The 23,961-nt window shown below is 53.1% G+C and overlaps 1 protein-coding gene across 1 annotated transcript; it reads left to right on the plus strand.

Annotated features, from left to right (window-relative positions):
* Window positions 1-1,364: 1,364 nt before the first annotated feature.
* CD5 (CD5 molecule) lies at window positions 1,365-23,226 on the plus strand. Its single transcript, XM_070365099.1, has 11 exons — window positions 1,365-1,590; window positions 12,839-12,877; window positions 14,351-14,659; window positions 15,105-15,167; window positions 15,413-15,745; window positions 17,991-18,290; window positions 18,946-19,071; window positions 19,776-19,829; window positions 20,883-21,002; window positions 21,535-21,626; window positions 22,488-23,226. The coding sequence occupies exons 1-10, from the start codon at window positions 1,539-1,541 to the stop codon at window positions 21,621-21,623; spliced, it is 1,485 nt and encodes a 494-aa protein (XP_070221200.1). The 5' UTR covers window positions 1,365-1,538; the 3' UTR covers window positions 21,624-21,626; window positions 22,488-23,226.
* Window positions 23,227-23,961: the final 735 nt, after the last annotated feature.

The raw sequence follows: 23,961 nt of genomic DNA on the forward strand, positions 1-23,961 counted from the left end.
TGCCAGGAAATTCACAACATCGTTTTAAGAGAAAAATTATCCAGAGGGTGGGTCCTTGGAATATAAGCAGAGTGGGGTCTGCGTCTCTGGTGCTTCTCCAGGAAAGAATACTGGAGTGGATAGCCATTCCCTTCTCCAGCGGGTCTTCCCAACCCAGGGATCAAACCCAGGTCTTCTGTATTGCAGGCAGATTCTTTACCGTCTGAGCCACCGAGGAAGCCCTTCCAGTGCTTAGCCTAGGGCAATGATTTGTTGCATAAACAAACCCAACTGAAGGAAGGATGAAAAGTCTGGAATTTCCAGTTACAGGACAGGAAGGATGGATAGTGAGGCTGAGGAGGAGGGGGGGCGATAGGGAGAAAAGGGTTGCAGTGCTGCAAAAGGGCTGGCTGAGGCCTCCGTGTCACCTCTGGGGAGGTGTGGAGGCACCTCCAAATCCTACGTGAGGTGGTGAGTGTGCCCCTCAATCGCACTTATAACAGGTCTCGATCCCAGACCTCGATCCTTCCCTGTGGGGGATGGATTCAAGCTTCCCAGCAGCCTCCCGGTCCCATGTTAGCAGAGACGGGGCAGTGTTGGATGCCAGGAGCTGAGAAAACCTCAGAACCCAGGGAGGGAGAGGGCCTCCCCGGCAGCCCCACATAGGGTGCTGGGTGGGGGCCGGAGGGGGCGGGTGCTGCGAGGCCCGGCTCCAACTCTTACCTTCCAACTCTTCACACTAGGCTACTGTCACGTCCCTGAACCGCTTTGCCCCTGCCTGGCATGGCCCAGATTATGAAAAGCCCCAAGGAGCCGGGGTCTGGGCTCCATCTACCCATCCTGGACTGAGGGACCTGAGCCCAGGCCCCGGAGAGGCTGAGCCCTTCTCCGCATCTGCTTTGCAGAATGCCAGCCAGCCTGCCTTTTCCTCAACAGCCAGAGGGTTATTTCAGCAACACTGACAGAGATTACACCATCCACACACAGCCTGATGCAAGTCTGGCATCCATGGAGGACCCCTCTCCTGTGCTTTCTCATAAAATGCTACCTGTGGGGATTCACCTCCAATTCCCACCTCATCCCCACAACAGAGATGGAGGGTTGGGTGGGGTTCTTCATCACTGAGTCTGCTGCAAGGACTGGGGCGGTGCCCACCACCTTCCACTCGTGACAGCTAAGGGCTCACTTGGTGATATGTGTCCCTTTCCCCCTCAATCCCCCCAAGCCTCCTCCCTTCATCCTGGTTTAGGACTGCCCCCACCCCCACCCCGCCCCCAGACCATAGGCACTGCCCCAGGCCTAGGCACCCTGGGTAGGAAGCTGGCAGAGACCAGGACCGCCAATCGAACTGGGACAGATGGTGTTTTACCGAGGAGGAAGTTGACAGTTTCAACTTCAAACACGGGTGACGCAGGCCCCGCACTGCCTGCTCCCCTGTCCCACCCCTGCCTGAGCCCTGTCTGCCCCACCCCCTCCTCCCAGAGAGGGAGACACAAGGCCAGACACCCTCAACTTGGGCGCCGAGCTTGCGGAGGCTGAGGCGGGAGGAGGCCGCGCCCATGGGGTCTCAGCATCTGCCACTGGCCGCCCTGTACCTTTTGGAGCTGCTGGGTGAGTACCCCTTCTGGGCCGTCTGCTGGGGGTACCTGGGCTCGGGGTACAAGAGAGAAGATGCCAGCATCAGATCCCTCAGTCTGACTCAGGCCTGCATGTCACCTCTCTGGAGTATCGCGGAGGGTTGGGGCCACCAGGATCACTGTCTTGTCCCCCAGCCCCGGCTTGGCACTGGGCTCTGCTTCTCCCACCACAAGGGCCCCACCTCTCCTTCTCTCTTGCACTGTTGGAGGGTTGGGGACCTTACTGTCCCCTTCCAGGTGGAATCCATCCTCAGATCAGGCTCTGAGCCTAGAACTTAAGTTGTCCAGCTCTAATTCGGTGCTGGCTTCCCTCTGCAGCTACCCACCCTCACCCCTGCCTTATAAGTGTCCAGCCTTTACTTGGGTGCCTCCAGGGACAGGAAACTCACCATCTCCTGGGCAATTCTGGTGATGCTCTGGACAGAGTGGGCCAAGGTAGGGTGGGGACCGGATCGCAGTTGAGCAGATGCCAAAAACATAAGTCTTAGTTCCTAGTCACTCTGTTTTCTACCCAGGGGCCTCAGCCAGACCTCCCAGGCAGATGTGAGCTCACACTGGGTCTGCTGTCACTCCAGACCTGGATAGGGACTTCCTAACCCTTACCCAAGGGCGACTGTGGAAATGGCCTGGGGCCTCTGGAGAAGCTGGCTGGGGATAAGGTTTGGGGTGGGTGAGCCTGGAGTCTCCTGTCTGCTGGAGGGGAGATGGTGGAAGAGGGAGCCCTCCATCCCTGAGGTCTTGGGACACTAGCTCGGGACTGGAGCCCTGCTGCTGGGGCATCAGCGACACTGGCCAGTGGGGAGGATGAGCAAGCGGGAGATAGGTGAGAGCAGTGTCCTTTGTGGTGTGAACGCTGGGGTCTAAGTTTGGCCCTGTATGACCTCAAATAGGACTCGAGCCTCTCCAGGCCTCAACCTCCTTATTTATAAAATGCAGCGGGGTGAACTGGGTGAGATCTGACCACTTCTCAAGGGTTTGGAAGGTGTGTCAGTTGAGAGAGGTGACTGACTCAGGACAGGAACAGGTGAGAAGATGGCAGCTTGAGGCTTCCCAGTTTAGGAGGAAAGGACTCAGGGGACAGCCTGCTTAGCGGGGCACCTCAGTCCCTTCTAGAAAAGGGTGTGTATGTGTGAATATGTGTGTGAGAGGTGTGTGTGTACACGTATGTGTTTTCATAGGTGAAACATGGCTTCTGCATGTAGCTTGCCTTCCCCCCAGACATGTGGGGATGGCTCATGTGCACACATATTCTAATGACTGTTCTTCCATGGATCTGCAGGAGACACAAAGTGCCTTCTGTCCCCAGGGTGGAGGCTGAGGGATGGGTCCTGGTTACTTTCCAGTACCTTCCTGAGCAACTGCTGTGGCCTCCTTTGCCCTGGAGATTCCAAAAACCAAGGTCCTAAGCCTCCCCTTCCCTGGTGGCTCAGGGGAGGGGGAGGTAAAGGTGGTAAAGAATCCACCTGCAATGCAGGAGACCTGGGTTCGATCCCTGAGTTGGGGAGATCCCCTAGAGGAGGGCATGGCAACCCACTCCAGTATTCTTGCCTGGAGAATCCCCATGGACAGAGGAGCCTGGCAGGCTACAGTCCATGGGGTGGCAAAGAGTCAGACACAACTGAGCGACTAAGAATACAACCCTCCCCCCAACCCCATTCCTTACCTGTGGCCTCTGACCCCACTGGGTCAAGGGTCTGGCCAAATTCCCAGCTGAGGGTGGGGGTGGGATCCTTCTCTGTGGCCCTCCCCCTGAATCCCATCAGGGGCAAGGCTCCTGGCAGGATCAGGCCCAGCAGAGCCCAGAGTCCAGAGGCAGGGCCCTAACCAGAGTATAGGAACCATCCGGAAGTCCAGGAGCACAGGGTTCCCAGTGTGTATGTGTGTGGGTGTAACTGATGGATAATAAACATTTCCACTGTTCAGTGGGTCACAGCTTAAGAAATACTTTGAAAGGCATTTTCTTCTGAAAGCTTCACGACGGCCTAGTAAGCAGGTAGCCTAGTAAGCAGCCTAGTAAGCAGGGCCCGTTGCCCCCATTTTACAGTGTGGAAAACTGAGGTCCAGGAGGAGCAGCTGATGAGCTGCAGAGCCCACCCCAGCCCAGCGCTCCTGCTCCCATGGAGCCCCTCCGTGGCCCTGGCCAAGAGCAAAGACACACCAAAGCCACTCCCGTGACTAGGAAAATGGCCGTGGGACACAACCGCCACCAGCAGACAGACAGCCACCAAGGGTTGGGGACACCTAGGCCCAGGGTTGGGCAAGCACACAGGCACCCTTCAAGCTGTTCTAAACAGAGACGACCCATCGCCAGAGCCCTGGGGACACTTCGGCCTCCTGTCTGGCCACAAAAGTTGTGCCCATGGCTTGGGGACCTTTGGTACATGGAAATACCAACGGCCTGCTTTCCTCCACAGCTGCTCTTAGCTCCAACCTGCCGGGGACTCACCTGCTGAAGGTGGGGCATGCAGGCAGCTCTGATCACTGCCCAGCCACTCAGGTCTAGCCCCCAGGGTTACAGAAATTGACACTAAGGTGTGGTAAAGTCACGGACTCAGCAGTCTGAATTCTGGTCTCCTCCCTTGCCAGTTAGGTGACTATGGACCCATTCTGTAAGCTTCAGTGTCCTCCTATGCAAAACTCGAATAATAATAGCACCTGTCTTATAGCAATTTCTAAGGATTAAATGAATCAATAAATGTAGATTTCAGTAGGAACATTAGCGTGTATAGTAAGTGCTGAGTAAGCATTAATACTAATAATTAATAACTTTATATAGTAACATAATTACATAACTTATTTATTATTTATACATAATAAATTCTCCAGGCAAGAATACTGAAGCGGGTTGCTATTTCCTTCTCCAGGGGAATCTTCCCAGCTCAGGGATTGAACTCAGGTCTCCTGCATTGCAGGCAGATTCTTTACCGTCTGAGCCACCAGGGAAGCCTATTATACATAATAAATATATAAATTTATTATATAATTTATCATAAACATAACTTATTGTTTATTATCAGAGTCAACAAGAAACCAGGTGAGGCAGGACCCAGTGGGGAAGACTTGAGCCTAGCGATCAGGCTTTCTGTCCTCCAGTCCTCCTGTTCTGGCTAATAATTCATTCATTTCTTCATTTCCATATATTTATTGAGCATCTACTATGTGCCCAGTTCTGTGTAACGCTCTGGGGATACAGCAGTGAACCAGACAAGAACCCCCCTCATGGAGGGAGCACCCGAAATTTTACAAATTTCTAAATTTTGTCATTAGCGTGACGAAGGAAACAGTAACCACTGAGCCTCTGGGACCAAGTTCACGTTTGATGGGGCCCCCAGCCTGAGGGGCTGCTCTCTGAGGAGATGACCTCATCTGAGAACCGAATGATGGAAGGATCCAGTCAGGCAGGGAAAAGCGGGAGGAGTGACCCAGGCAGAGGGAATGTGGAGGGTGAAGGCAACGAGCAGGACAGGCCTAGAGGGGCTGGATGTCCACAGTGGAGGTAGGGAGAGGGGATGCCCACTGTGAGCCTACCACCCGGTCTGAAGTCTCAGGGTGCAGAGCTGAGGCCATTGCTGGCTCTGAGTGCAAAGAATCAGGCCCCCAGAAGCCCCGAGTTCCCCACCGCCAGCGGGGAGCAGAAGACCTGGGAGCTCAGGGCCCCCACTGACCCCTCCGGTCACCCTGTCCCGTGCCAACAGCTCAGAGGGGTTTCCCTGCAGCAATCAGGGGACCATGGAGGGACTTTGCCTTCCTACAAAACCGACTGAATGCCTATTCTATGTGCATGCATGTGGGTACCTTGTGAGCATGTGTGTGTGTGTGTGTGTGTGTGTGTGCATGCCTGCCATATGTGTGCCTGTGTTGTGCGTGTACACGTGCAAAGGCCTGTGGGGCTTTGAAGCAATGCAGAACTGGGTTTGATGTCTTTGAGATCACTCACAAATGACAGAAACATGCCTCTGAGACTCAGCCTTCTCATCTATAAAATGGGGATAACCACTGCGCCCATCTCAAAGGATAATTGTTATCCTTAAATCTGGTTCATTCATTCAGTCAGACAGCAAGTATTTATCGAGCACCTGTTATTCTAAGTGCCAGGGACACAGCAGTGAACACTCAAAATTCCTGTCCAGCTGGAGCTGACATAGTAGACAGAGGTGTGATGGGGAGACAGACAAGAGACAAGCAAGTCAAGGATTATATGGGTGTTAGGAGGTCAGGAGTGATTTGGGGTTGGGGTTAGGGGCTGGGGGGGCTGTGCTGTACCCAGGTCTCATAAGAAGATCACATTTGAGCAAATATACGTAGGAAGTGAGTGATTCCACCGCACCATGCGTGCCCAGGAAGGAAGGTGGCAGTCACATGTAGGCTCGAGGCAGGGCAGCCATGAAGGCCTCCGTGAGGACAGGGCATTTTCTCCAACAAACTCGAGGCACCTGGGGCCAAGCCGAGGAAAAAGAGTGCTGAGCACCCTGGAGAGAAACAGGACCTCTCCAGGTCCACAAGCCGTTATCTTGAACCTCTGGCTGGATGCGTTTGGGAACTCAGAATTTTCCAGGCGGTGGAAGGTACTGTTGTGTATGTGCTGTGTGCTCACAACACACCAAGGAGGTCTGGGCAACATGCTGTAATCAAACACTTTCCCATTTCTTCAGTGCAACTTCATTTGTGCACTAAAAACATAAATACCTTCCCACCAAATGTGTCAGAAAGGACTGCGTTTTGGCTTTGAATTGCAGATAGGGTGGGGGCTGTGGCTCAGTGTTATTTCCTCTAACTACCGTGTCACCACCCCTGCCCTGTCATTGCTGTGCACCCCTGGGGAGCTTGACCCTCACGTTCCCACAGGAACCCTGGTACTCCCTTCTCCCTGGGGGCACAACCGGTAGATGTGTGGTCGGAACAGAAAAGGAAATTGGTGATGGTCGGCAGAGGCAACAAGGGTCCCATAGACGCCCCTGTGGGGTGAAGCCCTCCTTTCTCTCTGGCCTCAGTTTCCCCATTGGTACCTCGGGGCCAGCAGGCTCTGGGGTCTCCCAGTGGTAGAGCCCATAGGGCCCTATCAAGTGATGGTGATGGGATTTCTGTCCTGACCCTACCACCAGTGGGCTGTGTGGCCTTGGGCTAGTCACTCAGCCTCTCTGAACATCAGGTTCTTGATCTGAAAGTAGAGATGGCGTCCGTCCCTTCTTCACAGGGCTGTGGATGAAAAGGACGAGCCCTTGTGCAGGTTTTGGAGTGAGTGAGGCTCTGAAAAGAAAGGAGGGCTGGTCCGTGTGACAGTGGAACCACATACGGCAAGTGTGAAACTCATGCAAATTCAATCAGACAAACAAGGCCATCATGGAGAGCATGGAATCGCAGTTCAGATACGAAGGCCATTTTGCCCAGGAGCTGCTCGCTGTCGCTTGTTGGCACAGGCTCTGGGTGGGTGAGATTAGAGACCCGAATCTGCTGTTCCTTCTGTGGGCTCCAGCCCCCCAGCTTCTCATGGCATGAACCCCGTGTGACTCTCTGAGCATTTCGCACACAAAAAGGCTCCTAATCAAAAACCAAACCTTCATCTGGTGCTGCACCAGAGAAACAGAATTTTGGCCCTTTGTGATCTTTGTTTCCCTGAAGCCCTGATACAGATTCAGGTTAGCAGGGCTCCACTGACAAGTGTCGTCTCAGAAAATCAGGATTCCTGGCCTCCTGACCTAGCCTCTCATCAGAGGCCGAGGGAAGGAAAATACAGAAAGCGCCCCAAAGGCAGTGGACATACTGTTTGCTGTAAATTGATGAGAATGTTAGGGACCATTAAGGGAATCACTGTTAATGGAAAAAAGGGAACATCTGACTTCCTAACTGCACTAAATTGGTCTGTCAATTTCCTTATCTGGAAAATAGAGTGATGACAGACCCCATGATTGAAGATGTAGGGAAGAAATGGGGTCTCCCATGTAAAACCATTATCTGCGGGTTTACACGGGGTAAGAGGTGGCTATCCTGTTTTTATTATCAGTGAAGTCCCAGCGCCTCCCTGGGATCCCCGTGCCCACTGGACCCTCGCAAGGCAGGGCTCCCCAAGGCGGGCCTTGCTCTTGCCTCCATTTCTCAGTACGTAGGGACTGTGAGCAGAGGAGCTTGCAGGTCCAGGAGGGCCCACGAGTGGGTCTGAGGCCAGCATAAAGGGTACAGTCTCTGAAGCCAGCCGCCTGAGCCAAGTTCAGGCTCTGCTGTAAAGTGGGAGCAATAATACAGGCCCACCAGCTTGCATTTGTGATTCCAAAAAGTATTTGTAAATTTCCAGCAAACGCATACACTGCAAATCCTGACTTGAACGAATAGGAGACTATTTATAATCTTCACGCATCCTACTTGGTGTGAAAATTCATGTTTCGCTGCAGAAACCATCATATGTTTGCTGCTGAGGCTTTCCAGATGCAGGGGGACAGTAGGGTGCCCCAAGGACGCTGGCAAACCTGGATAGAACTGAACTGACTGCCCTAGGGCTCACGGCAGTTCAGCCCCTCATGACCAGAGTTAGTCAATCAGTAGTGTCTGACTCTGCGACCCCGTGGACTGTATGTAGCCTATCAAGCCCCTCTGTCCATGGACTTCTCCAGGCAAGAATACTGGAGTGAATACAGGCAAGAATAATGGAGTAGCCATTCCCTTCTCCAGGGGATATTCCCGATACAGGGATTGAACCCGGGTTTCCTGCATTACAGGCAGATTCTTTATCTCCTGAGCCACAGAAAATTTATTTTTCAAAAATATCTCGATCTTGGGATTTTTTATAAAAAAGAAAAGCAAGGGACTTCCCTGGTGGTCCAGGGGTTAAGACTGTGCTTCCAGTGCAGGGGACACAAGTTTGATTCCTGGTCAGGGAACTAAGATCCTGCATGCTATGTATGAGGCCGAAAAATAAATAAGAAGAGGAAAAAGAAAACAAAAAGAAACTTTTAAAAATAACGGGCTCCCCTCCCCAATTTTTTAACACTCTGCTGAGCAAATAAAACTCATCTGTGGCCTGATGCAGCTCAAAGTGTTGCAGTAGAGGGAGCCGAAGAGAGAACCATCCAGAATGGCGGGGTCGGGGGGGGCGGTGGGGGGGCCAGGGTGGAAGAGGAGAGGCAAGGGAGGGGATGAGTGCGTAAATGTCTCAGAGTTGCTTTCAGAAGTTCATTTACTCCCCACCTGAGACCTCCTTAGGGCAGCAGGGTCTAAACAGCTCAATCTCTGCAAAGGTAGAGATGAGGAGAGGAGTTTGGGGAGCATGAAAAAGACTTCCTATTGCCTCTCTGGCTTTTTCAGCCCCGAGCTTTCCCTGGCTCGGCCAATCTAAGCCTGAAATAGTGGGGGCTCTGAGGAGAGGTTGGCCTGGGAAGGAAGGACCCTGGTCCTGACTGCTCAGATTGTGGTGGTAGATAATGGATTGGGGAATGGCGCGATAGTTTCATGACTAGAGTCCCTCATGGTCTGTAGGGTCCCCAGGCTTCTGTTGGCAGGTTCTGCAGCAGCAAAGCCTTGGACCTCTGGTTGCATGCTTAGCCTGGACCTCCAGGCTAAGGTGTAGCCAGGAAGGGGGTCTGAGGGACCCTGAGCCCAGTCTGCAGGGTTCAGGGAAGGAGGATGGTGGTCCAGCCCCTGTGAGAAGCAGCTAAAAGAATAAAAATAAGTTGTGGACAAATCAAAAAGCTGGCAGATCCCTGGACAGACAGGAAGAAGCAGCACCCAGGAAGCCTCCCAGTCAGTCGTGCATCTCACCTGCCCACGCCTGCCTGCCTGTGGCTGAGATACATCAGGAACCAGAGATTATAGATCCTGGAAGTTTGAACTGAAAGGAAGGTGAGGGAGGGTGGAATCTAAGGTCTTTACAAACGAAGAGACCAAGCCCAGAGAAGTTGAGTGATTTGCCAAGATCACACATCAAGTTCAGGGAAAGTCTTCCCATAGTATGTTTTGCTGGCTGAAGGGGATTTCAAATTCGCTCCTTTTCATCAGGTTTGCATGCCAGGAATATGCAGGAATCAGTGAAACACAGAGCAGGCCAGCACAGGCTTCCACTGAAGGGAAGGGAGGCAGCTCAGCCCAGCGGTCAAAAGCACAGACACTGTGCCAGGTGGCCTGGCTTGGAGGCCTGGCCCCAGTGCTCATCAGTTGCTTAACAGGTTATTTAATCTCATCTATAAAATGAGAAGGTCAAAATAATAGTGCCAGCTTTGCAGAGCTGCGGTGAGGTTTGAGAGAGTTCACGTATAAAAGTGTCTGGGAGAAAGTATGAACTATAGAAGTATTTATGGTAATGGTCGAGGTGGTGGTGACGGCGACAGGGGTGGTGATTATGGTGATGGTGATGGTGACGGCAATGGCGACGGTGACTGCGTTGTGAGGGTGGAGGTGGTGATGGCGATGGTGATGGTGGTGACAATGATGGTCACAGTGACGGTGACAAGAAATGCTGCTCACCTGAGGCCAGTCAGGCTCACAGAAGGAAGGCGAGGCCCTGGATCACATAGATGCCTTGTCTCCACCGGGTGTTTTCTTTTTTAGAACTGTCCTTGGTTCTCAGGTTGTGCAGTCTTTCCTGAGAATGTTCTCTGGCTGTTCCATGTGAGATTGGCAAGGATGGTCAGGCCCAGTCCCTGCCCTCAGGGGCTTCGGGCTCTGGAGGCTCCAGCACCAGGGTCAGGGTCTAAGTCATGTTCATTTCTGCTTGTTTGTCCGTTCTGAGGACTTGGCCCTTTGGAGGCCCAGATGGGTGGCAGAAAGCAGAGAGATGGGTTTGGAAGGCAGACTTGTGGTTCGAATCCAGGCCCTAGCGGTGTCGCCCTGAACAGATGTCTGTATCAAACATGTATTCAGCTCACATTGTGGGGCCATCTGGAAGATAAACAACCATATCTGTAAGGAACTACCCTCCCGAGGGCTGAGTATACAGTAGGTGTTCGATAATTGGTAGCTGCTGTTAACAAAGGTTGGCTGTGGTGACTTTGGGAATATGAAGTTCTCAGGTGGGAAAGGGGGTCAGCAAACCCTGTGATCCAGCTCTCCAAGCATCCAGACCCAGACCCCTCCCCCTGGGAAAACTCCCAAGCAGGCCTGCAGTCCACCCACCTGTGCCACAGGCCCAGCCAGCTCCATAACCGGCAACACCAGCTCTGAGCACACAATGCCGGATGGAGAATGCTGGCCAGGAAGGCCCTGGGCCAAGGCTTTTACATAGATTGCTTCAGCTCATCCTCATAACATTGCTATAAAACTGGTCCCTTTCTTCTTCCCATGCCACAGACAAGGAAACTGAGGCTCAGAGGGGCCAAGGATGTGGCAGAGCTCTTACTCAGACCCAGCGAAGGGCCTCAATGCCTGAGAAACTTTCCTGCAGCATTGAGCAGCAAAGGGTGGATCTTTAGGTTCCCCTCTTCTCATTAGCGACACTTCAAGCTGCCTCAACCCTCAGGGTTTAGCCAAAGAAATGACTCCCTAAAAGTAGACAGCCCCATTCCCACTGGGAATTGGCACCGAGAGAGGTAAGAGGTCAGGGGTGAAAGGTGAGGGCAGAACAAAGGGCCTCCTGCCTCCTCGTCACCAAGTGAGCCAAGCGTCTTCATCATGTCCTCCTGAGGCCATCCTGCCTATTGCAGCAGATTGGATGATCGTCAAGCCTCTCCCAGACGAAAGCAGAGCTCTGGGCCTGACACAGTTTCTGCATGTGAAATACCTTCCCCTTCTGAGGCCCAGGACTCTCAGGACAACTATGGTGGGCTCTTGCCAGGATGGATGAAACTTACAACAGGCTGCCAAGTCATTACAAGGAATCTTGGTTGGGAGAGGGGGCAGGCTGGTGGGGCGTGACTTCCTTTAAAATTCTACCATCAGCTTCAGAACACTCAGGCAAAACTAGGCTTTTTTACAGCCAGCAACAATCTCTCAAAAGCAACTTAACACACAGCCCTTTACTGTATAAAGTACTCACCCTGGCCCAATAGTGTCCCCAGTTCCCAGCTGAGAAGCGAGCCCTGGGGGCGGACAGAAACCAAACCGATTGTTCCACGGCTGATGAAGCCCAGCAGTAAATGTGGAGTGTGGGCTTGGAGGCTGCACAAGCGTGCCACCCCACTCATACCCACCCATATCAAACCTCTCCCAGCTACACTTTAGTCAGCCATGAGCTGCTCTGCCAAGAGGGTGATGATTACCTGCTTTGACCACTTGCTCCTTCCAGACGAGGCTGGGAGGAAGTGGGACTTCCTAGGGGCCCATATTCCTATTAAAGGGGCCCAGGCAGGAGCCTGCCAAGGGGTAGACCAGTTCTTCCCAAACACGTGTCCGCTGGGTTCCTTTACCAACTGACTGCTTGATCTTGGGCAAGTCCCACTGCCTCTTTGAGCTCAGATTTCCTCCTCCTAAACTGGGAGCTGTTGAAGAGAAATTGTTTCATTTCTATCCTGCCTTGGGAATTCTAGAAAGTAGCAAAATGTTCTAGGTTCCTATGTTGGCTAGTTTCTCAGCTCTCTAGAACTAAGATGTTTGATTTGTTTTTTTTTTTTGATTGAAAGTGACACTCAGGATATTTTTATATTGACACCCAGTGCACAAAAACTGAGCCTTATCTTCACAAAACATGATGCATTCTGACATTCTCTATTCTCGTCCATTTCATTTTTTAAAAAACTGAGGGTTGTAGGGACTTCTCTGGTGGGTCCAGTGGTTAAGAGTCCACCTTCCAATGCAGGAAGCATGGGTTCGATCCCTGGTTAGGGAACTAAGATGGGGTGCTGTCAGAAGTTTGACAAATATATTTTAAGTTGACGGTTGCATTGCTACACAATTTTTAAAAAGTTGATGGTTGCCATGCTGCATATTACTACAGAGGAACAGCATGAGGAAATCCTTGAGGGGTGTGCAGAACTGTATACCGTGACGGTGACAGTGATCATGCAGATCTATGTATGTGTTTATAGTCCTAGAACTGTGCACTAAAAGAAAATCAATTTCACATGTTCATTGAAAAAGTCGTTTTAAAGTAAGAAAGAAAACTGATGCTTGCAACACACAACACTGATTTCATGACCCACCTAAGGGTTACAACCTGCAGTGTGAAAACCCCAGTCCCTGAACCCCATGACTGCGGCATGGGGCAGAATAGGCCATTGATCAGGCTGCGGGCAGAGGTGAGGTGGGGAGACGGGAGCAGGGGAGAGACCTCACTTCCTGACCCTCCTCTCTCCTTTCCGCAGTCACTTCCTGCCTCGGAGGGCTCAAGGTGGAGGCGCGAGGTAAGGAAGAGCCACGCGGAGAGGGGGGCATGGAGCAGGGCTGCGACTCCACCAGGCTGTAGGGGGACCTACCATCTTTCCATTAGAGTGAATCTCACCTTACAGGGAGAGAGAGAGAGTACCTCCCCCCTCCCCCAACACACACACGCATGCAGACGTGTGTGGGCACGCACACACACACTCACGCACCCTAAAGAGGCCCATTTGCAGAGAGCTGCCCTAGACAGCCATAAAGTACCATGCAAATGCTAGTTCTCATGCTAACTATTATTACAGTCCACTCATCGGGTACAGAAAGTATACTGGCCCATAAATGCATCTTGCAAAGTCCTATTTCCTACCCAGTCCTGCCAGATGCTCCCTGGCCAGAGACATTGCAGCAGAGGCTGCAGAGAGGCTGCCCCAGATAGTGATGTGTGTTAAATGTCTTGGACTTTAATCCTAGAGGTGAGTGTTTCCCAAACAGGGTTCCATGGAACTCGATGGACAAAGCATAGGCCACACTACATCCCACCTTAGAGCCTGACAGGGGACAATGGCCTGGTAAAGGGTCTGAGAAGTCCTGCAATGAGGAACTCTGTTAAGCAGTTTCAAATCCAGCAGTCCCCAGGCTCCCTTCTCCACAGACCTCTCTTTTTCACATGTCCTGAGATAATATCAGGCTGAATGTATTTGGAGATAAATGTAGCAAGAGGGTCTCTTGAAGCTACCAGGCAGTCAGAAGGGGCTGCGGGGTCCTTGGCAGGCCCTGGACTGGGACCTGGAAGCCTGCAATGACATGCTAACTTCAAATGCTAGCCAGATGGGACCTGCCACATGATTCTACTTATATCACATTTGAGAGCAGGCAGAACTCTAGTGACAGAAAGCAGGTCACTGGAGGCCTGAGGCTGGATTCAGGGAAATCAGCTGTGAAAGGGCACAAGGGAACTTCTGGGTGATGGGAAAGTTCTTTGACTAGAGCACAGTGGGGCTGCAGGTGTGTATACATTTGTCAAATTTCATTGAACAAGTGCCCTTAAAATGCGTGCATGTCCCTGTAGATAGATCATGCCTCAATAAAATTGATTTTAAAAGTTGGATAGACAGAAAAAAATCAGGCACCGGGCCCTATCTGGGGTCTATCGAAAGAGAATTTCAAGGCAGGGGGCAGGGAGCGAGTCTGCTGGGCAGTGGGTGCTGAGAACTCCTTGCTCACTGCTCCAAGTTCCCCTGGGGTCTCGAGCCCCATCCTCCTGGACCTGGTTTTTAAGGGACCACCTGGAACCAGAGCAGCACCAGCATGAGTTTCTGGAAAGTCCCTGAAGGGACCCTGAGGATGAAACTCGCAGGAGGAGCAAAGCTGGTGGGAGGACCCCGTGGGTAGAGGGAGCCTGGCTGACTTGGGGTCCTGGGTGGGGAGGGTACAGGGAGGGCTCCCGTGAAGGACCCTGTCCAGCCTGACCTCCCACTTGCCATCTCTTTGACTCCTAGGGCTCGCCATGAGACTGAGCGGCTCCGGCTCACGGTGTCAGGGCCGTCTGGAGGTCAGCAACGGGACAGAGTGGTACGCAGTACACAGCCAGAGCTGGGGCCAGGTTTTACTCAACCAGCCTCTCTGGAAGTTCTCGAAGCTGTGCCAGGAGCTGCAGTGCCGGGACCCTTTGTTTCTCTTTCCCTCGCGTCACTTCAAAGAGGGGCAATTCCGGAAATTGATAACCTGCCACGGACAGCTGGGATCCTTCTCCAACTGCAGCCTCAAGAGGGGACCCCAGATGGACTCTCTGGCCCTGTTCTGCTTAGGTGGGTGACTAGCCAGCCGAGTAGGTTCCCTAGGCCTGGGCAGCCTCCCTGCCCATGCCTGTGACCTGGAGCCTGAGCAAGCAGGTGGAAGGGGTCACCGACTTACAACCACCCTCTCAGAAACATGCACTGGTGGGGAACTGGAAGGGGAGAGCAGAGTGGGTGCTGGCCCCTGTCTGGGGATGGAAAAGGTAGAGGAACTGGCTCTGCCAATGGCTAACTTCATTGTCTATTCTTAACCTCTATTTTCCCAACTGTAAAATGGGCTGGCACTTGCAGGAGGCTTAGATACAACATATGGGTCAAGTGGGTTTAATGGGGCCTGTGGTACTTACATCACGACTTCCAGTTCTTTCTTAATACTGCCAGTTGCCCCCAGCTTTCCCCACACCCCCTCCTCTTCCAGGGGCCCTGGCCTCTCCCTAATCAGAGCATCTTTTTGCAGAGCCACCGAGGACAACAGCTCCTCCCACGACCTCACCGCCCACAACCACTCCGGAGCCCACAGGTAAAAGGATTCTGAGGGCTCTGGGGGTAGGGTGCTGGATTTTAGCAAATAAAAACACAGGATGTTTACGTTTGAATCTCAAGTAAGCAAGAAAAATTGTAGCGCATGTTCCATGCAATATTTGACACCTTCTAGGGTCATTGCCCAGTCACTTGGTCCTCTGTGTGTCAGAACCAAAGAACAAGGAAGGTCTGCGTGCTGGTCATCAGTGCTCAGGTCCCTGTCCCCTCCCTTCTCTCCCCTAGCACCTCCCAGGTTTCAGCTGGTGGCAGAGCCCGGGGGCCTGCGGTGTGCTGGCGTGGTGGAGTTCTACAGTGGTGGCCTGGGCGGCACCATCGGCATCGAGCCCCAGAATGATATCAAGGACCTGGGGCAACTCATCTGTGCAGCCCTCCAGTGTGGCTCCTTCCTGAAGCCCCTGCCAGAGACCGAGGAAGCCCAGACACAAAAGCCAGAAGGCCAAAGGCCCTTGCCAATCCGCTGGGAGATCCAGAACCCAAAATGCACCTCCCTGGAGCAGTGCTTCCGAAAAGTGCAGCCCTGGGTGGGTGGCCAAGCTCTTGGCCTCATCTGTTCTGGTGAGTGGGAGCAGACTGAGACCCACGGGCGTCCCCACGTGGTCATGTCACTTACCGCACGTTCCTGAAACCCCAGCATGCAGCGCAGGGCACTAGAGCTATGGAGAACACAAGGGAAACGGAGAGCTGATCGTTGGCCTCTGAGAGGTAGGGCGGTCGTGGGGTGGAGAGGTAGCACACGCAACGCCCTGGGAATCTCCACAAAGTAACGCAGAACAGGCCCAAATGTGCTGCTGGCTTGGCTGCCACTTGGAGAAGAGCAGGACTTTCGGGAAGAGGCAGGGTCTTCTGGTGGTTTTGATGGATCGTGGCTTGTGTCAAGGGCCCAAGAAGGATGGAGCACTTGGAGGAGACCAGCCTTGCAGGAGGGGAGTTTATGCGCCTCAGGGACAGATGAGGCTGGAGCAATGGTAACTCATAGGAGGTAGGGAGAGGGCAGAGCGGAGCCCCCAGGGGCTTCCTGCAGAGGCTGCTGAGTCATACACTACCACCCTGAAGAAACTAACGATGCCAGTGTGGCTAAGGGAGGAGCCCAGAGGCCGGGCTTGGGGATCCCAAAACCAGGATCAGTAGAGAAACAGTATAAAAGACCAAAGGTCAAATTAAGGGTAAGCACAGCAGACCTCAGCAGGTAGTAGCTCCTATCACAAATGTTCTAGTAAAGTCCAGACTTTAAGAAGTCACACTTACTGAGCACTTGTATCATACTGGGGACCATTCGGGGCATTCCATCCTTTTCACAACAGGCTTAGGAGGTGGGTGCTATTGTTATCCCTACTTTACAGATGGGAAAGTTGAGGCTCTGAGAGGTTAAATTTCTTACTCAGTATCACAGAACACTAGCTGCGGTTTCTATTCAAGTAGCATCACTCCAGAGTCTGTAGTATAAGCCTCAGCTACTCCAAGTGTGGAGGGCTTCCCAGGTAGCTCAGTGGGAAAGAATCTGCCTGCCAACGTAGGATATGTGAGTTCGATCCCTGGTTTGGAAAGATCCCCCGAAGGAGGAAAGGGCAACCCACTCCAGTATTCTTGCCTAGGAAATCCCATGGACAGAGAAGCCTGGCAGAATACTGTCTATAGGGTCTCAAATAGTTGGATACAACTGAGCGACTGAGCACGTATGTGTGCACATACGCACGCATACACTCCAAATGTGATCCTGGACTAGCAGCTTCATCTGACTGGTTAGAAATGCAAACTCCCAGGCCCCACCTTCCATCTACTAATCAAGATTTGCATTTCAGCAAAGTCTCAGGGGTTCATGTGCATTAACCTGGGAAGCATTGCTCTGGAACACTGGGCCCATCCTGCAAGCAGGAATATCCCCAAAACACTGGATTCATGGTGTGAATTAGTAAAATGCTGCCCCCTCCAGGAAGAAGTAGTCCCCAAGGATCTCTCAGCCTGAGGAGGGAAAAAAACCTGGCAGGCTCCCAGGCTCACCCACCACTCTGAGCCCTCTTGCAGGCTACAACCTGCAAAGCCATACCCAGAAGGCTTGCCTTTGATTTTTTTTTTTTTTCTGAGTAGAAGATTTGCTAGAGCTTTGAAGATGACTGTTGCTATAGCAACTGGCCACAGCTGGTAAGATCACAAAGTGCTCTGACCTGAACACACATGGGCCCCCAGGCCAAGCGGACAAGCAGAAATCGATGATTCTCTGTTGCATCAGGCCCTTTTATGAGAGCCAGTCCCTCCAGGCTCAAGGCCTGGGCAGCAGGATTCCTGGGTATGGTTCCCAGCAGTGAATCTCCAGGACTCAAAGCAGATGGTATTTCTCATCCCCAGGCCTCAGTTTCCCCTCTCTGAAAAGCCCTCCAGCCTCCCAGGGAGCAGCAAGAGAATGAGAGGATGTTTCAAAAAGGGAAGCAGACTTAGGTGGAGCGTATTTCTCACTTCTCACTTCTCTTGCTGCCCCCTGGGTGGGGGACGACGGCAGCTGCGGGCTGCCGATGGGCACTGCCCCTGTGCCGGCCTTTTCATTGAAAGTGCCCAAGCTGTTTCAGCTGCCCAGAGGTGCCAGGGACAGAACTTGATGGAGAAAATGCCAGAGAGGATGCCAGAAGAAGGGAAAGGCAGGAAGGAAGGCACTCCCATGTGGTACCCAAGCCCCCCGGAGACCTGGGCCCTGCTAGGGCCCACACTTGGCCAGTGTCACAGGGTCCCAGTGGCCCGGCACATAGGCTCGGGGCCCAGGGAGCTCCGGCCGAGCCCACCAACTCACCTCCCATTGCTTTCCCCCCAGATTTCCAGCCCAAGGTGCAGAGCCGCCTGGTTGGGGGCAGCGACGTGTGCGAAGGCTCCGTGGAAGTGCGCAGTGGGAAGGGCCAGAAGTGGGACATGCTATGTGATGATTCCTGGGCCAAGGGCACGGCACGGTGGGAGGAGGTGTGCCGGGAGCAGCAGTGCGGCAACGTCAGCTCCTACCGGGGGCTGGACCCCAGCGAGAAGACCTTGGGGGGCTTCTACTGTCCCCCGGGGATACTGTCCCGGTGCCACAAGCTTGAGGAGAAAAAGTCGCACTGCAAGAGGGTGTTTGTCACATGTGAGTTGGCCATGGTCCGTGGTGGTTAGAGGGTGATTCTGGATTTTTGTTCTAAGACTCAGTCAATGAGTATTATTTCCGAAGAACAGTCCAAGGACTAAAGAGAGAGAGCCCTAGGACAGGATGGAGAGATGACAAATAGGGGGAGAGGGGACAGTGTGCTCAGACAGCAATGAGCAGGAACCATCAGGAGGAGACTGGCCATAATTGTCAGGAGGCTAGTGAATAATAGGATTCTTATTCTGTCTTCTGCTCTTTCAGATGGAAGTTAGGAAAGCAAGGGATGGGGTACATCTTTCCTATATTAATGGTAATGGACTAATACGTGAAAGAGAGAAATGGATGGGTGGACGGCTATTGGTAGATGAAGGCAAGGCAATCACTCATAAGTAACTGGAAAATGGTGGAAAGTTGATAGCAGAAGTGGTAAATGAGAGCCGGATGATCAATTGTGAGATAGTAAATGGTGGCTAAATGAACAGGGAGCAGAGGATTTCAGAGATGGATGGACAGACAGACAGAAAACTGCTTCCCACACATGCTGGCCAATTCCTAGGGGACGCCAGCCAGCCAGCCAGGAGCTTCCCTCAAATGGACCGTTTTGATGCCCCTCCCCCACTCCGGGCCAGGACTGACCTCCCTCTGCCTCCTGCAGGCCAGAACTCCAGCCGAGCGGGCCTGGGTGCGGGCGCCGTGATGAGCATTATTTTGGCCCTCGTGCTTCTGGCGGTGCTGCTGGTCGTGTGTGGCCCCCTGGCCTACAAGAAGGTGGTGAAGAAATGTAGGTGACGGTGCCCTGAGCCACCTCCCTCGGAAGCCCCTGCCGGGGAGGGCTGCACGTCAGCCCCTGCAGGGGAGGGTCCCCGCCTTCGGAGAGCTGGCTGGGCTCACCTCTGCTTCACCTCCCAGCCCTGCCCCTCCCTCTCCTGCCCACTGGCCCTTCTCTACTCCAAGCAACAAGCAGGAAAATCACTGATTCACCCACATCTGGGGCCCAAAGGGGACCCCACTCCAGGCCCAAGGGAGGATGTGGGTATTCTTTAGACTGTGATGGGTCCAGAGGGTCTGACCTCAGAAGACAGGTGTCCCAAGTTGGCTCCACCACTTTGCAGAGGATGGAGCCACTTCCTGTCTGAGCTCTGTATGTTTCCCCATCCAACAAATGGTCAAGGGCAGACCTGGTAAATGCAGTAGGTGTCATCTTGGCCTTGCAGAGCTCAGGAAAAAATCGTTCAAAGACGAGGCTGTGAGATTAGAGAGGCAGGTGGGAGAAAGCCCAGAGGTGGGCAGTGTTGGCTGGATTCCGGCAGCCCTCCCAGACCTGAATTCTAGTTCTACACACCTTGCGCTGTTTCTCCTGGAAAATCAGCCTCTCAGCACGCACCTGCTGCCTCCTCCCTCCTTCCCTCTCCCCCTCCCCTACTCCCCCCTCAATTCCCCCCACCCCCATCCTGATGTGCCTTTTGCCATCTGTCTGTCACCCAGTCCGCCAGAAGAAGCAGCGCCAGTGGATTGGCCCAACGGGAATGAACCAGAACAGTAAGTATGCCCCGGAGGCAGGCTCCTCCCTGGGCCTCAGGAAGGAGGCTGGCGGAGCAGGGTCATGGGTCACTGCTGACCGAGGAGGGAACCAGCAGCTGCCTGTGGCCTCCAACTCCACTGTTGTCGTCTAAGGCGTGCCTGTGGCCACGGGCGCTAGCAGGTGGCACTCAGAAAAGAGGAAGCCGTGATCAAAGAGACTTGGGAATCAGTGAATTAAGCAAAGTTAGACACAGTTCTTTACTTCAGGACATGTCAGAGAACCTTCACGGGCATTTTTGGGTGGTTCATCTTTCCAGAACGGGCATATGTAAAGAAGGGTGGCCCAAGCTAGATTTTTCATGGAGTGTCTTTATCATGGACAGACTTTACAAGGCCAGTTTTAAGATGTTAGGATGCAGCCAGCCCAACCCCCACCCCGGCCCCCATCGTCTTTCTTTCTGGCCACAGTCAGAGCACTTCTGTGGGTAGAACCACAGCCTTCCTCCCGTCTCCACCGCACATCCTCCCCTTTCACACGTAGAGGGCCAAATCCTTCAACTGTGTTGTCAAGTCTTTCTTACAAGATAAAGACCCTCAGCTCCAGGAGGGCAGGGACCATATTTGCCCTATCACTCATGTCCCAATTCCCTGCTTGATCAATGATTGAGGACTGACCGACTGAAGGCCTGCCCACCAATCAGCTTGCCAGCCAACCCAAAGCTGCTCTGAAAGTCTGAGCCCTGGGACACCCCCGTTGGTCCAGTGGTTAAGACTCCGCTTTCTGACGTGTGTTCCATCCCTGGTTGGGGAACTAAGGTTCCAGATGCCATGGGGTGTGGCCAAAAATTTTGTAAAAAAATAATAAAAATGTAAGTCTGAGCCCTGCTAGAATGAGCATCCCCAGGAAGAAAGGGAAAAAAAGTATGTGCTGAAGGATTTCTGGGGGTCCTTGTCCCCTTTGCCATCCCCACATTACACAATGGGAACAGGAAACTGGCGTTCTGGGCCCCAGCTGGGGAGGAGGAGAACAGAACAGCACATCTAACGACACCGTCTCCTGCATCTACTCAGTGTCTTTCCATCGCAACCACACGGTGACTGTCCGGTCCCAGGTTGAGAACGCCACGGCCTCCCATGTGGAGAACGAATACAGTCAGCCTCCCAGGAACTCCCAGATCTCAGCTTATCCAGGTAAGCACTGGCTGGTGCTCCTAGGAATGACGCCAGGGCCGAGCAGAGGGCCACGCGGTTGCCCAGAGGGAGAAGGAGGCTGAGCAGGGCGGAGGATCAAACTGCCCCTTTGACAGCTGGTCACGGCAGGTAACGGAAGGGATACAGCCTTAACTGGCCCCTCAGCTGGAGAGAAGAACGTGCCGGGATGTCATTAAACACCAGCTCCGCTGTGACCCAAAGGACACGTTTCTCAATAAATGAGGCCCCTCGGATTCTTCGAGGCAGAACAGAGCCATCCACCAGCGGCCTGCAGAGCCCTGTATCAAGTGCTCCCCGACTGGCACTGACAATTAAGCCGCAGGGAGCCTGGCGCTCAGCATCATTAGTGGACACTGGCCGATTTGATCACAACGCTTGCAGGGCTGTTGAGCCACCAGCTCAGGAAGCCTCTGTGATCTTCCAAGAGCTGAAAGGCACTCGGCTCTGAGGGGCTGTCTTTGTGTGTCCTGAAGGGATAAGCCTGCTCACGTGGCCTCCTTTCTTTCCACAGCTCTGGAAGGGGCCCTGCACCGCATCTCCACCCAGCCTGATAACTCCTCCGACAGTGACTATGAGCTACACGGGGCTCAGAGGCTGTAAGAGGTGAGCCTGGCCCCTGGCAGAGCCCTGGGGATAAGCGCAAGTCCCCCGGGTCTGCTCACCTTGCTTATCCAGGAACGGGGTCAGGGGTCAGGCGTTGAACACCGGGGCTATTGTAAAGGAAATGAATAAGCGTCAGCAATTTAGGTGGTGGGAGCTGATTTGACCATCTGAGCCAGCAGGGTCATGAACCTTAAACTCCATCTGGGAAGACCACGTATAAGAGCCCCTGAAGGTAGAGGAATGTTAAGAAGTACAAACTACTATCCGTAAAAGAAATAAGCTACAAGGATGTATTGTACAGCACAGGGAAGAGAGCCAATATTTTATAATAATCATGTTGCTGTTTAGTCGCTAAGTTGTGTCCGACTCTTTGTGACCCCATGGGCTTCCCTGTCCATCACCAACTCACGGACCTTGCTCAAACTCATGTCCTTCGAGTTGGTGATGCCATCCAACCATCTCATCCTTTGTTGCCCACTTCTCCTCCTGCCTTCAATCTTTCCCAGCATGAGGATCTTTTCCAATGAGTTGGCTTTTTGCATCTGGTGGCCAAAGTATTGGAGCTTCAGCTTCAGCATCCAGTCCTTCCAATGACTTTTCAGGGTTGATTTCCTTAAAATCTATAAACTTGCTGAATCACGATGTTGTACACCTGAAGCAAATATAATATTGTAAATCAATATATACCTGAGGTTTTAAAAAAGCACCTCTGAAAATGTCCTGATTGACTTACCTCAGAAGGAGGGCAAAACCACTGTCCCTGATGTTGGGTTGGGGGTTCTGGGCCTGTCCCCCAACTCCTTGAACCATCCCCAGAGCATGAGGTGCCCTCCACCAACGCACTTCCTTCTCACCCCACAGATCTGTGACCCGGGAACAAATATTAAGAGCCAGACTTTTTATCCCGAGAATCCTCTGCAGTCACCACTTGGATGCCACGTCCCACTTCCTGCCCGGCAGGACCACGGATGGGACTTCCCAACACATCCCATTGCCCTGCAGAGGCAGGTCCACTCCGACATCTCCTCACATCCTCACCAGCCCAGGGAAGACCCCAGCATGGCTCAGCTGGCCCCTCCATGGGTGGAAGCTGTGAAAGGGCAGAGCCCGGAAGCAAGCAGCCTTCCCAAGCAGAGACACAGGGTCCAGACCCAGGCAGCCCCCTCCCTTGTCTGTGGACATCGGCTCTCTCTTCAGACTCTGACCCCACGAAGGCCCACAGGAAGCCTGCACCTGGAGCAGGGCGGTGGAAGGGAGGGCTGATTTCTCTCATGTATTTTTAATATTTTTTTTGTAAATAATGCTTTTTTCTGCTTCCTGGAAAAGCCTGCTCAGCCTGCTCATCCTACCTCCGTGGATCCCTCTGGGGGTGCCAGTGGGAATGGGCACCTACCGGGGGCAGGGGATTCTGCAGCTTCATGGTTGGAGGGCTTCATTCCTGACACAGGACCACCTAGCATGGCACAGCAGCTGCCAGCCAGCACCCATAGCCTCATCACCAACCCTCCATCTGGGCCCTCGCTTGACAGAGAGCAGGGACACTGGCTGTCAAGCCTGAAGGGCACCAGTGCCACCTCAGCGCCCTGCATAGAGCGGGCACCTAGTAAATTCTAGCCAATGTGGGGTTTGGGTTCACACAGCTATTAAAAGTGCAAAATAGTTTCTGCCAATTAGGTAACCGCCTAACCTGAGAGTCAGAGACCAGAACTGAACATTTCCTTGGGCTAAATAATTGCCTTAACTGAAATGGTCCCCTAGTACTCTTGCCTGGAAAATCCCATGGACAGAGGAGCCTGGTGGGCTGCAGTCCATGGGGTCGCTAAGAGTCGGACAGGACTGAGCGACTTCACTTTCACTTTTCACTTTCATGCATTGAGAAGGAAATGGCAACCCACTCCAGTGTTCTTGCCTGGAGAATCCCAGGGACGGTGGAGCCTGATGGGCTGCCGTCTATGGGGTCGCACAGAGTCGGACACGACTGAAGTGACTTAGCAGCAGCAGCAGCAGCATCCTGCAGAGAGCCTTTGTTGTTCAGTTGCTCAGTCGTGTCCAACTCTTTGTGACCCCACGGACTGCAGCACACCAGGCTTCCCTTCCTTCACTATCTCCCGGAGCTTGCTGAAACTCATGTCCATTGAGTCGATGATGCCTTCCAACCATCTCATCCCCTGTAGTCCCTTCTCCTCCTGCCTTCAATCTTTCCCAGCATCAGGGTCTTTTCCAATGAGTCAGCTCTTTGCGTCGGGTGGCCAAAGTACTGGAGCTTCAGCTTCAGCATCAGTCCTTCCAATGAATATTCAGGGTTGATTTCCTTTAGGATATGATTGGTTTGATC

Source organism: Bos mutus, chromosome 29, assembly GCF_027580195.1.
Source record: "Bos mutus isolate GX-2022 chromosome 29, NWIPB_WYAK_1.1, whole genome shotgun sequence".
Classification (NCBI taxonomy): Eukaryota; Metazoa; Chordata; class Mammalia; order Artiodactyla; family Bovidae; genus Bos; species Bos mutus.